Here is a 17,275-nt window from a genome sequence, read left to right as displayed (position 1 = left end):
GAAGGCCTAAACTTTATTCTTGTTACTTTCATTACCCTCCTAGGTAACATTTAAATAATGCCTGTCCTACTGGAACCATACTGCTGTCTCTCTTAAAGAGAGGAAAAATACAATTTGTGTTTTCCCTCATCAGTGTTACTTTAATGTTAAAATTCCTTCTGTTTTCTCTTTCCTTTTCATTCCCTTTTTTGCTATTGAAGAGGATGAATATCGGCCTCAGAGTCTTCCTTGTCATAGCAGATAGCTTGCAGCAGAAAGATGGTGAACCACCAATGCCAACAACAGGAGTCGTTCTTCCCTCAGGAAATACTCTGCGCGTGAAGAAAATTTTTCTTAATAAAACACTGACAGATGAGGAAGCAAAAGTTATAGGTATGTTGTATTCTTTTGTAATTTGGCATTCCAGTGCGTGTGTATACATTCTCAATTATTGTCAAGCAGTACATTTGTGTAATTTTATTTCTGTATTTATTTTGTTAGTGATAATCTAATGATAGTCTGTTTTAACAGAATTGCTTTGATTCTTTAGGGAGGACTGCTAGAAAATATTGACCTTTGGGTGTCTAAGACCAAATCTGTGGCTTTTTTAAAATTGTTTTGCACTGCCATATTAGCACAAAGAAGCCTGAGTGCAATTAGTGTGGTAAATAGCATGGCAATTTTTGTTCCCTTGATGTCTCTCTAGAATGTCCCAAATGTCCCACAGCTGAAGTGGAGTAAACCAGTTTTTATCCTTGTGCTTTGTTGATCTACTGTGGATGAGGTAGTCATCTCTAAAGGACTGTTTCAACATGTAAAATTTAAACTAGAAGTAAAACGCTTGGAATTGAGAAAACAGAAAAGCAACTAATGGTTGCTTCTTTGTTTATGTTCTTTCTGAAAGAAAGTTCTACTTTCACATAATACCTACTACTACTCCTGTAACGTGCCTTTCTTTTGACGCTTAAAGTGTGTGTTTCGTGTCATCTTTTGTACAAGAAATTTGTCTTAAGATGAATAAGTGGCAAGTATTTTAACAAAAATGTGAAAATTAGATGAGAACAAATGAAAGAGATGATCAGAACTCTTTGGCTTTTCAGGAATGTCCATATACTACCCTCAAGTCAGAAAAGCGCTAGATAGCATTCTTAGGCATTTGGACAAAGAAGTTGGAAGGCCCATGTGCATGACTAGTGTGCAGATGTCCAATAAGGAACCTGAAGACATGATTACGTATGTACTGAATTACAATATTTTCACTGTCACAGTTATGTCATTATTTTTATGCTGTAATGTTGCAGATGCCATCATGAACACATTTTAATTATTGAGTTTTTACTTGACTATTAAATGAATGCTAATTTTATTAATTAATTATAAATTTTTTTGTTAGCTCCTTAGTTTTGACATGAAATTGAAACTATTTGTGGTGTACTGAAGTAGATTTTCCTGTTGTTTTGTTGGTTATAAACTGTTTTTGTAGGGGTGAGAGAAAACCTAAGATAGATTTGTTCAGAACTTGTATCGCTGCTATCCCAAGACTGATTCCAGATGGCATGAGCAGGACTGACCTCATTGAATTGCTTGCAAGGTAAGGGAAATAAATTCTGCTCTTAGTGGATGTTTCTTTTTAAATGCTGTGTGTGTGAGAGTTTATCAGTGCACGATGTAGTGTGAGACCACTGTGTACAGAATCCATTCTTCCTATTCCTGCTTAACTTCTGCAGCTGGTCAGGTGTTACTGGCCAGAGTAGCAGGACATAAATTTATTCTGAAGACCTGCACTTATTTTTAGAGAGAATTTTTTGAAAAGTAGGGATTTCTTTCTGTTGCTTTGTTTTTTTGAATTTGTCTTGGTTTTTTTTATTACTACTATCAAACTTTTCCCATTTTTTCTTTTCTTTCTTTCTTTTTTTTTCCCCTTCCTATTGCTAATAGTAAACAATCATAAAGGCATTCTTGTTCAATGTTACCAAAATGTGAGACGAGACACTTATGGGAAACTTTTTTCCTTGTCTCTACTAATCCTGCTTCCTTCTTCTATTTTTATTTTTTTTATCCAACACTACCCATATACTTCCCTCTTTTATCTCAATTTAAATTGAATGTGCCTTATCAGTACTGACAAGTAGTTGAGACAACTGGACAGCCAGGTGTTTGCAGGTGGCTAAACTGAGCATTCAGTAAGAATATGTGGTTGGTGGTACGTGCAGACAGTCTTTATGTATTACTAGAGGTGATAAACCTTCCTCTTTAATTTTTTATTTTTAATAGAAAAATCATCTTGGTGCAGAAATACAGGATAGCTTTTTAGCTTTGAAATTATAAATTCATTTGCATATAATGTGTTGTTACATATATAAAAAGTTAGTAATAATGCGAGAGAATAAGATTTTTCCAACACTTTTTCTTCAGTGTCAAAAATCACTTAAAAGACATGAAATATTAAGTAATAATGCAGTATTGGATAAGTTTCTTCTACCATAGTGGGCTGAGCTGCTTTATCTGCAAAAATAATCTGTTCTTTTCAATTTTAATTTGGCAAAAATAACCTGTACGTCACAGGGTGCCTGCTCACTGAGCTCTGAATTGCTCAGATGCATGCAAAGATGTGCCTATATTGAAAGACTTGACTATCTCTCTTGAAAAGTTTTGCTAGGTCTTGCATTATTTTGCTGTAGTAATAGTGCCTTCTGTTAGCAGCCAGTTTCAGATGTATTCAGTGCAGAAAATGCATCTGTGTTGGAAGTATTCTCCATTGTACAGTAAAGAAGTAAGACTTAACACCAAACTTGAATTTATAAAGGCTGGTTAAGAGTATGCCAATCTGGGGTGATGATACCACTGTTTTTTCTAAACAGGCTGACAATTCATATGGATGAAGAACTTCGTGCCTTGGCTTTCAATACTCTCCAAGCATTAATGCTTGATTTTCCAGATTGGCGGGAAGATGTTCTTTCAGGATTTGTATATTTTATTGTGCGTGAAGTGACTGATGTCCACCCAACGCTTCTTGACAATGCAGTAAAAATGTTAGTGCAGCTCATAAATCAGTGGAAACAAGCAGCCCAAATGCACAATAAAAACCAAGATTCTCAGGTATTTCTAAATAAGGTCCTTTGATGTTAAAATGTAGTTTGAATCTACATACAATTTTATTAGTAGTCTCTATTAGTTTTGTTAAGTAATAAAAACTGAGCTTACTTTCTTTCAGTGCTTGAAGATTTTTAGATCTATTATTTTAAATCAGTATTTTTGCCAAAAAATTACTTTAATATTATTAAGTATTCCCTAAACACTAATTCATGGCCACATTTTTGCTTATATCAAAAGTCATCATGTGTAACTGGAACTATTTTAAGTAGCAATGTTTAAACAGTAGAACTAGAAAAAAAAAAAGTTTGGTTTTTTTAATGAACAGAAAGGGTTCAAATAATTTTATACAATCCTATATGTAAGAGTATTACTTGTGTATTTTTAATTTTGCCCTCACTGCATCATTCTCATGAGAAAGCGAAATAAGAAAGACTTTCTTGTGATACTCGTTTGGACTGAATTCAGAGAGATAGATGATATTATGTCATTCTCATAATGCAAAATTTGACTAGTAGCCAGACAAGATCTAAATACCTGGTGATTAATTCTGCCATTGCCAGTAATGGAACTGTAGCTTGGTTGTGTTTTACTTTTTTTTCTTAATTTGCTTAACTTCTGCGATCTTTTTCTTAGCGTGGTGTATCCAATGGGGCTGCCCATGGCCTTCCTCTGGAGAGGACCCTTTATTCCAGTGTATTTCACGTAGTGGAAGGCTTTGCTTTGGTCATCCTTTGCAGCACAAGGCCTGCCACCAGGAGATTAGCTGTCAGCGTTCTTAGAGAAATAAGGGCCTTGTTCACACTTTTAGACATTTCTAAGGTGAGAATCGATGACCCATTCTTCTGACTGCTTAAGGAAATTGCTTTTCTCTTGACTTTGAGCTTTTTATGCTTTGTGTTTTGTCTTTTGTAGAGTGATGATGAGTTGGCTATTGATGTAATGGACAGACTAAGTGCTACTATCCTGGAGAGTTTCATCCATCTCACTGGGGCTGACCAGGTAGGAGAGTTTTTATGTTAAGTTGGATGCAAGATGAGGTAATTCTGCAAAACCATCCCAAATAAATTGTATATATTTCAAGTGATAGTGTCACTATATTCATGCTAACTTTATCAGCAATTTATCACCTTAAAACAAAGAAACCCAACCAAACCAAAAACCAAACCAAAAAAACAAACACCTCAAAAAACTTGAGGAATGTTGTGAGGCCGACACCACCATTGTACGCTTTCGGATTGATAGTGTGTCGTTATTACCACCATACACACAGAGACAGCTATATCTGTTTTTTATCATCTTGCTCATAGATTACAATTTCTTTGAAAGAAAGACCACTGCTTTTTTTTTTACAGTGTCTAACAGTCTATGTGTCCTTTATCCATGATGAAAGCTGTAATAACTATCAATGAATATCAACTGAATTCCATATTTATCATTAACTCTTAATTATCAAGGAGAAGCCCTTCTGGTTTTAGGTTTAGGAAACAGGTTGGAATTCAGTAGTAAGGCTTTCAGAGTCCCGAATCTTTTGGAAGAATTAAGTCATCATGAGTGAAAGGGCTTGTTTCTAGAATTTACTATTTCCTACTATCCCATTCCTTTCCAAACAACACATTTATATAACTGTTTACATTAGGAACTTCTGTAAAAAAAGCCCAACACATAATTAAGTAATATGTTCTATCTATTCCAGATGTGGTTTTGACACTAATACTTTATTAGATATTTAACAATGAAGAGGTTGTTTTTTAATATACATGGGTATTAAATATTGCCTTGTTCTCTTTTTTTATGCACACAGACTACTTTATTGTACTGTCCCAGTTCAATAGATTTGCAAACTCTGGCTGACTGGAATTCCTCCCCAATCAGCCACCAGTTTGATGTGGTCAGTCCATCACATATATGGATATTTGCACATGTGACTCAAGGCCAAGACCCATGGATTATAAGCCTCTCAAGTTTTATGAAACAGGAAAATCTTCCAAAACACTGCCCAACAGCTGTAAGCTACGCTTGGACGTTTGCTTATACCAGACTACAACTGCTGTCTCCACAAGTGGATATCAAGTAAGTTAATTCCTAAAGTAAATGCAACATACTATAATGAGTATTCTTTCAACATTTATCATCATCGTAATGTCATTATGTTTCAGTGAGGTGACATATGCCCTGTTAATGTTTTCTGTGGGTTTAATTCAGCTTTATATAACAAAAAATTAAAGCAGTTCTATCTGGAAAAAAGTTATTTGTTGTAAAGATTAATTAATTCATGCCTTTGGCCATATCGTAGTTCAACAAATTTGACTATAAAAGCATACATTGTTGATGTACAGTTCTATTCTGAATGATTTATTCAGAGTTTACTGTGTTAACAATTTTGGAAGCAATGGCATGTACCTAATTGAAAAATAAATTCAGTAGTAAAACAAAGGGAAAACCTGGTAAGCTTTATTTACTATGCTGAGATGTTTTGTTTTGTTTTTAATAGCAGCCCTATCAATGCAAAGAAAGTGAATACTACTACAAGCAGTGACTCCTATATTGGGCTCTGGAGAAACTACCTGATTCTTTGCTGCAGTGCAGCATCTTCTTCAAACTCCTCCTCCTCCACAGGCTCTGTGAGATGTTCCCCTCCTGAGACGCTGGCGTCTACTCCTGACAGTGGTTATAGCATTGATTCAAGAGTAGGTGGTTCTAATCCTTACTCTAAATAAGTCTACATGTTATTGGAAGTAGAAAGACCTGAGGCTTAGAATAACTGTCATGATTCTTTGAAAGTGTTGTAATTTTATATTAAAACATGTTTTCACACACATTGTGTTTCATTTGTTTAGGATAGTGTTTCTGTTCGTTTCTCCCAATCTGTGCTGTAGAGGCTTTTCTGCTTATGTTTTTTTAACACAGAATCTAATCATGTCAAGAGAACGTTAACCTAGTTGTAAAGGCTTATCTAGTGGTAATGAGGAAATGTTTTATTTACCATTAAGGAGGTGGTTTTGCTGTCAGTAGACTTCTGCAATTCTGAGCAAATAGCCTCTCACCTCAGTAACTGAAACAGTGACCTATTCAGCCATGATGTATCTTGTTGTGCTTTTCCCAACCACAGACAGTTTTCTGTCTGCCTTGCTTCCTATCACCTGCAGGTTTGTTTTGGGGTTTTTTTGCTGCTTTGCTTCTTTTTGTTCTTCTTTTTGGCTTCCTGTAGAAGGTACGGTAGAGGTGTAGATAACTCATGGCCTATGCAGCAGATTTTTGGCAGAAGCAGCCTATTCCACTTGTTTGTTACCAAGATCCTTTCCCTAAATCTGAGAAACTGTAGACTGAAAGCTTTGTTCTTTGTGAGACCCACAATGGAGTCTAAGGAGTTGGACACAAGAAGTCTGCTTCCTCTCCCTAAGGAGGGCAGATACGGTAAACATGCAAAGCATCTGCTTATCGTATTGAGCCATTCATTGTCATCTGACAATGAAAACTCAATTATACAAGGAATGGAGAAGTAGTTAATACTACTTTACTATTTCAGAAAGTCTTTTTCCATGTCAAAGATCAAAAATTTCATTTTTATCATTTTAAATCGCTGATCAGTGTGAGAAGACTGTTAAATTACAGCAGACGTTTTAATGTCAACACCACCTGATTGTTTGGTAACCACTTCATTCTGTTTTCTTCTGTTTTTTTTCTTAGATCATTGGCATTCCATCCCCTTCCTCCCTGTTTAAGCACATAGTTCCAATGATGCGCTCTGAGAGCATGGAAATTACAGAATCCCTTGTGCTGGGACTTGGCAGGACCAACCCAGGAGCTTTTAGGTAACTGGTGTTTCATCTGTTTTTATGCTAATTGATTACAAAGCTGGGGAGTCAGAGCTCAGAAAAAAAAGGTTGGCGGGTTTTTTTCTTTCCAGAATTTTAAAACAGCTGTGAAAACTGATTATCTTTCCTAGCATTTAGTAGTGTGATAAAATTATTTCAACCTCTAATAATCTTTATTAGATAGACACGTTGAGGTCATGTCTACATAAAGAAAAAGAAGTTAGTTGAAACAATAAACAGCTGCCTTTTATTGATGTTAAAGGCTGCCCTTAAATGAAATAACAGGCTGTGTGGACTACTAATATTTGAAATGTTAATGATAATCATGTTTGTAAGAGTTACTAAACTCTCCTTATTGGTATTGCCAACATCATATGTTTCTGAGCACTTTGTGTGTAGGAGATACATGATAACTGTATTCTAAAAAGAGACCATTGGATCAAGCTGAAAAAAAAACCAGTTAAACTGTTTTCTGACTAATGCTGAAGGTTCTGAAATTCATGATGCATCCGTCCCCACCCCCCTGCCCTTTTTTTCATGAGTAAGCTTCCCTTAACTTCATAACTAATACACCTTTCTCATATGTTGTACCGATGACATGTGGATTAGGTTGGGTGCTGGTAACTGTGATCTACTGTAGCAGAGTTATATCGGTGCCAAGGCACTTGTTCTGTCAATTTACTTTTATATACATATTTGGATTCAGCTCATAATCCAAAAATTTTGGTTACCCTATTGTGACAAGTCTATATAAACGTTGAATTCAAAATGGTCTGTCTAGCCATTGTGGCATTCCTGCCTCACCTGAAATTTACTTTTCTTCAGATCCTAATGTGCTGTACTGTCAATGTGTAGTACAAATCCACTGAGGTGAAAAGGCAGCTCTATGCCAGGAAGCCATGAGTTTTAAAATGCATCTCTATGCCACTGTTCTCAACTGAAAGCTCTCTCTGTATGGAGGATGGATGAAGAGGGAGAACATCTGAGGGGAAGAAAACTTTCTGGGAAGGCCAGTGTCCACCATCAGATGTTCTCTGACAGCAGCCAGCCTCTTATAATGGAGAGTTATAAAGTTGTACCACGCTATAGCAACCAGTTCTGCTTCTGCAGAAGAAACCAGGGATCGCTAACACTCCTGATTTTCAGTGAGATACTTCTTCTCTCCAATCATGTCTGTCCCATATTATGGTAGATGAGGAGCCAAAGATGTATTTGAAACCATAATGCCAAGTCCTCAGTTTTACTGTTATACTGTTACTCTGTTTTACTCCTTTGATAATCTTTCTAGTTGTATATCATGTCTGACTTTACTCTCCTACCAGGAGTAAAGCACGACTTTGCCCCATGACTCTGGAGATCTACCGAGCCATTTAAATCATAATTGTGCTCTACAAGTCTAAAAAATGCTTTCAGAAAGGTTTTTACCAGAAATCCTTGTTTTCTAAATCAGAAGCAATGCATTCAGCAAACCTTAAAAAAAAAATAATCTCATTCTCATTCTTCTGATTCCTTTGTTCAAACTATATGTTTTGCTTCTGATGACTACCTTTTTTCCTGTGTCCAACATGTGTACTCACACCAGATGGTAACTGTAGCCCATCCTTCACCATTGCAGCTCTCCACTGATTTGTTGTTTTGTTTTTGTCTTTTTAAGCATTGTTCCTCCCCACTTGGGATGTTTTACTTGGAATCTTTTTTCATTATAGATTATATGTATATGCAGTCCACTAAAACTTGCTACAATATTCTTTTTCTCTTTTGTGTTCTCTTACTGATCACATGAACTTGTCTAGGTGTCTCTTTCTCTCCATTGGTAGCAGACCCTTTACTATGTTTTAGCACCAAAAAAAGGTCGTCTAAGTTATTTTCTGTGTTTTCTACATTTGAAAGAAAATATAAAACGATCCCTAACCGTGCTTAAATCTCTTGTAATTGAGCACACCACAAAAGTTTTTGCAGCTTTCCGATAACATGGACCCATTCTCTGAAGGAGAACCTTTGAGTCATGTAGCAGAGGAGTCAGTCATTTACCATGAAAACTTGAAGCAGTTTATGCTTTTAATATGTCTGAATTACAGTAGCACAGGAGGTAGAAAAATGTGTCACACTCCAACAAATCTGGAGGCAGTAGTTGTTATGTTAACAAGTAAATGTTTTTACCTTAGTATTTTGTCTGTGTAGATCCATACTACTGATCTTCCCCTTTCCCTGCCTGCTTTTTGGAGTTGTTAAGAGTCTCAGTTTGGCAGAAGGAACTGAATAGTAATAAACACTGTGGAGGTTCAGAACAAATTTGGAGTGTAACCACAGCATCAAAGCATGTTGCTTTTTAGTTTTCATAAAGACTAGTCTGACTTCTGTCAGCATAGCATTATTAGCCTTAAAGAAACAATCTCTATTAACAGCTAAATGCATCATGACAACTGAAAGAGCATTGTATGATAAGCTGCCAACATTTTTTTTTCTTAATAGTATCTTTTTGCACCATAAGGCTTTGTTAAACCCTGAAGATGAAAATAAATGAAAATAATCTGTGACAGAAATACACCATGATACTTGGTGAATGCAAATTTAGTGGTAATTGAGGCATCTGTTTAGTAGTCTGTCTTTAAATTAGGAAAATATCTTTCTAGGAAACATCTCTCTTAAATGCTGATTTATTCCAGAAACCTACAGGTAAAGAAGGAAAACCTGAGGGTGTTTTAAGTTATATTGTAACACTAGTTGCTGTGAAACATCTTTCAGTTGAGATGTTAATTTAATGGTTGTTTTTATCATTTTAATTCAGGGAACTAATAGAAGAATTACATCCTATAATTAAGGAAGCACTTGAAAGAAGGCCAGAGGTAATTAGATATTTTGCACTATGTTCAGTACACAGTTTTAATTATCTTCTCACAAACGGTGGTGAAGAAATGTTACCTATGTTCTTTAATTTCTGCACCTAAAAACTGTCAGTATACCAGATAAAAAGGTGAGATGCTACTTTTAAAAATGATTGTGAGGTGTTTACATTAGAAAAGCTTTGCGTTTGTTTTGAGCTCTGTATTATTCCTGTACTAAAGACATTTTGTTTCAAATGATGAAAAAATTATTGTAACCTCTTCCACATTCTTTTAATTCCTTTTACCTAAGCATAGTTTTACACAGTTGTTATTTTGTCGTATCATCAGTAACATGCTCACAATTAGTAGTACCTAAGATACAGACTTGAGTTCTACTGTCTACCAACTTTGGGGTTTTTTTAAATGAGAAAGGCTGTAAGCTCACCTGACTGACTGCTATGACTAAGAATTTTCTGATGGAGAGCATGTTTTACAGCAGGGTTTAGAAGCCTCAGTAGGTATTCATAGAAATAATAATCTCTGCAAACACAAACTCAGAGATGTTTACTCAGTATTTTTTGTGGTAACTGTCATACTCTTATTAATAATAAATTTGTGATGAAGTGCAGATGATGGGAAGGAACATCACTTCTGTTTCAAAATGTTACTGGGCTATAGTGTGTTTAGTCAGCCTTGCATGCAAATATGTAGAAAGATTGGCATTTGTACTTCAGTTCATTATTTTATGTGTTGCACTTTGCGACAGGAGACTGATAAAAACATGTTATTTTGATAATACATGTAATAGCAAACCTGGTATATCTTGGAGTTGCAACAGGGAAAAACTTTGTTCGTTGTCTGGTTTATTAAAATTGCTAGTGATTTTGCTAACTCATCTTAAAAGGTTGGCACCCCTGATAATTGATGCCAGTTGTAGTACACATATAATAATGCTTTTATACCGTGGTTTTATACTTAGTTTTTCCTCTACTTCATTTAATTTTGTATTTCCTCTGTTGAATAGAACATGAAACGGCGCAGGCGTCGAGATATTTTACGAGTACAGCTAGTACGAATATTTGAACTGTTGGCAGATGCTGGTGTCATTAGTCACAGGTAGGGGCAGCACTGGTGAAATGATGATGTTTATGCTTCTGAATTAAGTCATTAGTATTCTTATGACACAGTTATAACAAGCATGCAAAATTCTTCAGTGAGTTTTAGTATACCACTAAATAAATAGACATGGCTTTATAAAACTTGGAATTTTACTGGCTTGCTAATCCCTCCCTCCCTTATGCTTTTTATCACAGCGGTCTGTGTTTTATTTAAAATGCTACTATTCCCCGGGACATTGCTCTGAACAGGCAGTGTGTCATGTTCCTTTTTGTTTGCGTGTGCTCAAGCATCGCACCAGTTATGTGAATCAGAAAACACAAGTTACAATTACTCTATGATCAGTCTGGAATTCTTCCTCAGCTAGAGTCCTGGCACTAGTCAGTGTGTCCTCTGCAGAGAAGGCTGCTGTTCGTTAGTGTTGGACTTCTTCCTTTCTGAGGGAGGCAGTGTTAATCGGGTTGGGGTTTTTTTCTCAGTTTACCCTACTTATGTAGGGACACTTTGAAAGAAGACTTAAAATTCTTGCATATGTTCAACATGTCTCTTTACAAATGTTTTTTTCTATGCAGGTGGAATTGTGTAAGAGCAAGTAGGTTAGGAGATGGTTAGGTTAGCTCCTCCCATTCTCGTAGACGATGATACTTAAATATATATTTGTCAACCTTAGCAATATAATCAGTGTGAAATTCTCAATCTTTAAGAAGCTATTACAGTATATTTCAGAGGGTTGCCTCAGAAGCATTGCTAAAAAGCTTTTCTTCTTTTTGGCATGCTGATTTTTCAGAGTCCAGCTGTTAAAATTGTACTCTCCCTTCTTATCTTTTAAGGTACTCACTGGTGTTTAATTAGCATATGCAAAATAGCTCCTAACCACAGTCTGCACCCTGAAACTTTGTCAGCTTTTCTCTCTGAGGCCAGTCTGACTCTGTGGTGGAAGCTAGCAAGCAATTTAGGGCTAGTTAGTTTGCTTTCACTGGCGCTTTTTACTTAACACTGAAATAGAAGCTGGGTGAAGAGATGACTTTGAATTAAATATTTGCATTGATGACGTTGTAGGGTTTTTTTAAAGAGAAGAAAATAAGGATTGTTTTCAAAAATTCTTGCATGTATTTATCATACTACTTGATTTATTTTTTTTAATTTTATTTTTAAGTGCAAGCGGTGGCCTTGATAATGAAACACATTCCCTCAACAACACTTTGCTTGAGTATGTTGATCTAACGAGACAGCTCCTAGAAGCAGAAAATGAAAAGGATTCTGATACTTTGAAAGATATCCGATGCCATTTTAGTGCCTTAGTGGCAAATATCATTCAAAATGTTCCAGGTATGTAAAAATGCTTTAATAACTTCTGATGACTGTCTTTAACATGCAGTACATTAAAAAAAAAAAAAAAAGCTAGCCAAACAAAACTAAACAAACAAAAAAATCCACTTTTTCTCTGAAGTTTTAGAATACTTTCATAAAAATAATTGGCCATCAATTTTGAATATAACTTTCACAGCATGAGTTTTTAAGAGGGATTTTTGGTACTGTTTGGAAGCATGCAAGTAATTTTCTTAAAAAGTCTTGTTGGTTGGCAGTGCATTTAAATTTTCTAGACTAATAAATAGCTTATTCTTGTACACTAGTGGCATTAAACAGGACAATAGTAAACCTACATCCAGCTGTTATGATGTTGAAATAATGTGTCTGTACATTGATTTTTTCCTTTAATGTTCATTGTTTGGGTCTGTTTTACATAGTTTATTTTAAAGAATGATGAGTGTGTCTAACTGTGTGCTTTTCTTACAGTACACCAGAGAAGAAGTGTCTTTCCGCAGCAGAGTCTACGCCACAGTCTATTTATGTTATTCAGTCATTGGGCAGGTCCTTTTAGTATCATGTTTACTCCCTTGGACAGATACAGTGATAGGAATATGCGAATAAACAGACACCAATACTGTGCGTTAAAGGTATTTCAGCACTTTTTGAATTTTGGAAAGAGATTGTTATGTTGACTTTTCTAATGCAAATTTAACGTTTGGGCTTTTTGGATGTGGTTTTCACATCCTTGTTGTCATTCATGACTTAGTTCTTTTTCTCGTCTACCTACATGTGTACTTATGACAGTTCGACTTTTTCCATATTGTAAACTATTGCACTCGCTATAGGAATTTCTTAAAATTACTACTAAATGTTCACTTCCCATAACTTTAGTCCTCAGTTACCTGCAGAGAAAGGCTTTCATATAAAAGTACTTTAACATTCAGACTGACTTATTAACTCTTACGTATGTCAGCATTTCAGTATTGACAGTTCCTTGTATTTGGGAGTTGAGAAAAATGTGATTTGATAATTTCTTGAATAAGATGTTAAACAGTGTTTTTATTAGCCTTGGTCTTCCTTCCTTGACTGAATAGAAGTTAGTTTTCTGATATTTTAATGGACTTTTACCAAGCACTTCCTGTGTCTGAGTTATTAAAATGTAGTGTTTTTCAATTACTTTCTAAAGGCTATGTCTGCTGTACTGTGTTGTGGCCCTGTTGCAGATAACGTCGGGCTCTCATCTGACGGCTATTTATACAAATGGCTGGATAATATTTTGGATTCACAAGATAAAAAGGTAATACAGGCAGCGTCAACATTGGTTTGCAACTATCAGTCCCTTCAACATATGCTTTAATGGGTTTTGCAGTCAGATTGGTCTAAATGCATTAGACTGGCTTAAGCTCAAAGCTGTTGGAGTAGTGCGTGTTTTTGCACTGTCCTTAATATGTGTGCTCACCCTGTTGAGGAAGGCAGTCCCTAATCACAGTCTAAGACCAGACAAAACAGAATGGAAGAGGAAAGGGCAAGGAGTGAAACATTGTGTATCGCTTGTAAACTAATCAGCTAGGTTAAGTTGTAGTTATAAGCGAATCTTTTAGAAGTTTAAAGGAGATGAGATTTTAAACGTGAACTCCATGAGACTGTAGAGCCCATTGAGGGTTCTGTGGACTTACAAAGACTGAGCTTTACATCGAAACAGCAAGGCGAGCTTTAGATTTAAAAGATAGTCTCTCCATTGTACTAATAGTATGACTACATAAAAATACAGCTCCAGTGGGCTATTTTGATTCAAGAGAACATGCATGTCTTCATGTAGATCTATCCCTTGCATCCCTTTGGAATTCCTGCATGTTTAAGTGCTTTTCTGTATCTGATGCTTTCAGGTCAGTGTTCAGCTTGTAGTAAGACAAGTGAAAAGAGTAAAGAGCTCAAGGTAGCCTTGGAACTGAGGGGAGGAAAAAAAAGTCACTAGAGTTATCTAGTTATTTTCTTCAATAATTTATGACTGTGTGTGCCAGTTGAACATTAAACAGAATTACCTATTGTTATTTGTAGATGTGGTCTCATTGGTTTTAGATGGAACAAGTTTTGTGTGTTGCAGGTTTGGGTTTTGGGGTTTTTGTTTGTTTTAATTAAGTATTTCCCTATTTTATGCCATTTTTGTAAGTTGGTCTTTTTCTCTATATTTGTAAACATGTATGGGTTCTTTTCTGGAATACAGGTTCACCAGCTAGGCTGTGAGGCAGTCATGCTGCTCTTGGAACTCAACCCTGACCAGAGTAACCTCATGTACTGGGCCGTAGACCGGTGTTACACAGGTTCCAAGCGGGTAGCAGCTGGCTGTTTTAAAGCCATAGCCAGCGTGTTCCAAAACAGGTATGACAGCATTTTTGAAAACTTTAAACTTTAATTTTCAAAGTGTGCTTTCATGTAGAACTGGGGTTTTTTTTCCTCCCCCAAAGAGAAAAGATGACCCTTCTTTGTGTGTCTGTGTTACTAGAGAAACTTTTCAAAATGTAATGTTATCCCATGTCATATCCCCTGTAAATTAAACGTTAGTAAATTCAAATTTTACTCATTTCACACTTGCAATTTTCCCCTAGGGATTACCAGTGTGACACAGTGACCCTCCTGAATCTGATACTATTTAAAGCAGCTGATTCTACTAGGGCTATCTATGAAGTTGCTATGCAACTATTACAGGTTTGTAAGCTAACTTTGATTATTTTTTTTATTCTTTAAGAATTGTCCCTGTGCATTTAAAAAAAAAATGTTATTATTTGGTTGTTCCTTCAGTAATGAAATACAATGTGTATATATATATTTTCTTCTCTGTTTTAGTACGTAGTTAGGCCAGATCCTTACCTGACACAAATAAACTTCAGAAGTGTGTCTGTTTTCATGAACTAAGCACTCAAGATTTGTATTTTCATAATACCTGCTTTTTCAAGAGACAAAACCTAAATGAAGATTGTTCTGATCTGGCCCTGAAACAGAGCAGTATATAGCTCCGTTTGTTCACAAGCACCTCAGAGAGAAGCATATTGCTTCCTGTCCCTTTACTCTGTCTGCTGGGGTAGCAGTCAGTTTTCTGATTTTTGCATTAATACCAAACATTTATTCATCCATCTGTGTGGAGAGATGATACTGAAAATTTTGTTAGCCATTTAATTTGCTTTTGTATCTTCCTTTCCAAGGTCATTCAGGGATGAGCTTAATCTTACAAAGCAGCATTAGTGTTTAAAAACTCACACCACCCTCCCTTTCAGCCCCATCTTTCTTCTCAAGTGAATACCACTGCCCAAACTGACTTTTAAAGTATCAAACTGCTTTAGCTTCCTGCTGCATCTCTGCTACGTCAAAGATTACGTTGCTCTTATCCATGTCTCATAGATGAGCAGAAATTGATATTGTTTGGAAATACAAGTGTTCAGCAGTATTTTAAGTTTTGTTACAGAGAAATTTATATTTAATGCGGTGTTTTGTGAAAGATTTCTGGAATTTATTGCTTGGAAATTCAAGTGGAGAGAGTCTTAGCTAGTCTTCTATGAAATTACCACAGTGTTGGTGAATACTCTAGGTGTATGGAGATCTGCATAGATAGGAAACATTAAATAAGAGTAGATACATTAATTTAAAAGGTGATTTTTTGTATATAAAGATTTCCATTGTAGCTCTATACTCGGCTTCAAATTCTGAACATTACTGTTGTAGATCTTGGAACCAAAGATGTTCCGTTATGCTCACAAACTGGAAGTTCAGCGGACGGATGGGGTTTTGGGTCAGCCTTCTCCTCTACCACATCTGTATTCTGTGTCGTATTATCAACTGTCAGAAGAATTAGCAAGAACTTATCCTGAACTAACACTTGCTATCTTCTCAGGTATGGTTTTAAAGCAAAACAAAAAATTTAATTGAGTCAAAAGCATTGTGCAAAACATGTAATTCTTATTTTTCAATACATAATTTATATGTAATTTACTAAAATTAGGACACGATAACATCATCATAATGAATGGAGAAAATGAAATTTACTGAATGACAATTTTTGTTTACTTGTGTTTTAAATATATTCAAGAGGAAACAATATTAATCAAAGATACTTTTACTGACTTTCTAATAGCCATGAAAAATCATGTTAGAGAAATAATTTGCAACTGTTTGTTAAAACTATTCTTCTGTTGTTCTTTCTATTGTTTTCTTATTTACTGTAGATCGCTTAAAAATATTATTCCATAGCTTTTTTAAACAATCGCAGTATAATAACCTCTTACACCAATTAAAAAAAACTGCTAGGACTAATACGAGGAAGAAAAAAATTTAAGTGCTTTTTTGCCAAAGTTGGTACATTTTTACATGCTCTAGGTTTTCAGTTCCCTCCTGCAATTAGAGGAATATATATATTTGTGTATACTAATACAGTTTCTTCAACATACTGTTTGTCAGCAGTGTCTTCAATTAGCTCTACTGAAGACTGTGGACTTTACCGTTATGAAATGGCTCTAGTCAGCTAAACAAGAAAAAAATATGTCTGTATCAGTGTTATGTTTTATCATTATGGTCTATTGGCTCGTGGTTGTTGTTGTTATTACCAAAACAATTCTCCTTATTGATTTGCAATTCATGAATGTACCTAATTTTCGAATGACAGAAGTAAGTCAGAGAATCCAAACGGCTCACCCAGCTGGGAGACAGGTGATGCTGCATTATCTGCTGCCATGGATGAACAATATTGAGTTGGTAGACTTGAAACCTTTGCCAACCATTCGTCGGCAAGATGAAGATGAAGAAGATTCATTGAAAGACAGAGAAATAATGGTGAACAGTAGACGATGGCTCCGAGGAGAAGGCTGGGGATCGCCACAGGCTACAGCTATGGTGCTGAACAATCTGCTGTACATGACTGCAAAGGTAGAACTAATTACTTAAGTGCTTCGTTTTGTTCCAGTGGATTGTTGTGGTTAGGGTGCAAGAAAATACTGTTCAGAGATAGGGTGTTACCAAACTTTCAAGAGTTACATTCATATTTATTGAGTTGCTTTTGTGTACCCAAACTATACCATACAGTTTTGAGGTATTATGAGAAATACGTAATGTAAATGTTATAGTAATTGTTATATATATATATAG

The 17,275-nt window shown here is 35.7% G+C and overlaps 1 protein-coding gene across 12 annotated transcripts in view; it reads left to right on the top strand.

Moving 5' to 3' along the window:
- Positions 1 to 17,275, top strand: part of FRYL (FRY like transcription coactivator) — a 181,300-nt gene that overhangs the window by 109,776 nt on the left and 54,249 nt on the right. For all 12 annotated transcript variants that reach the window (XM_054823073.1, XM_054823072.1, XM_054823065.1 and 9 more), the window contains 18 exons: positions 201 to 372; positions 1,080 to 1,212; positions 1,463 to 1,570; positions 2,841 to 3,078; positions 3,709 to 3,894; positions 3,988 to 4,074; positions 4,877 to 5,145; positions 5,567 to 5,762; positions 6,763 to 6,887; positions 9,679 to 9,736; positions 10,740 to 10,831; positions 11,988 to 12,160; positions 12,629 to 12,789; positions 13,329 to 13,439; positions 14,367 to 14,521; positions 14,749 to 14,848; positions 15,860 to 16,028; positions 16,797 to 17,056. In XM_054823073.1, coding sequence (XP_054679048.1) covers positions 201 to 372; positions 1,080 to 1,212; positions 1,463 to 1,570; positions 2,841 to 3,078; positions 3,709 to 3,894; positions 3,988 to 4,074; positions 4,877 to 5,145; positions 5,567 to 5,762; positions 6,763 to 6,887; positions 9,679 to 9,736; positions 10,740 to 10,831; positions 11,988 to 12,160; positions 12,629 to 12,789; positions 13,329 to 13,439; positions 14,367 to 14,521; positions 14,749 to 14,848; positions 15,860 to 16,028; positions 16,797 to 17,056 — 2,793 coding nt within the window. The remainder of the gene's footprint in view (positions 1 to 200; positions 373 to 1,079; positions 1,213 to 1,462; positions 1,571 to 2,840; positions 3,079 to 3,708; positions 3,895 to 3,987; positions 4,075 to 4,876; positions 5,146 to 5,566; positions 5,763 to 6,762; positions 6,888 to 9,678; positions 9,737 to 10,739; positions 10,832 to 11,987; positions 12,161 to 12,628; positions 12,790 to 13,328; positions 13,440 to 14,366; positions 14,522 to 14,748; positions 14,849 to 15,859; positions 16,029 to 16,796; positions 17,057 to 17,275) is intronic.

Source organism: Grus americana, chromosome 4, assembly GCF_028858705.1.
Source record: "Grus americana isolate bGruAme1 chromosome 4, bGruAme1.mat, whole genome shotgun sequence".
Taxonomy (NCBI): Eukaryota; Metazoa; Chordata; class Aves; order Gruiformes; family Gruidae; genus Grus; species Grus americana.
This window is presented reverse-complemented; position numbering and strand designations above follow the sequence as displayed.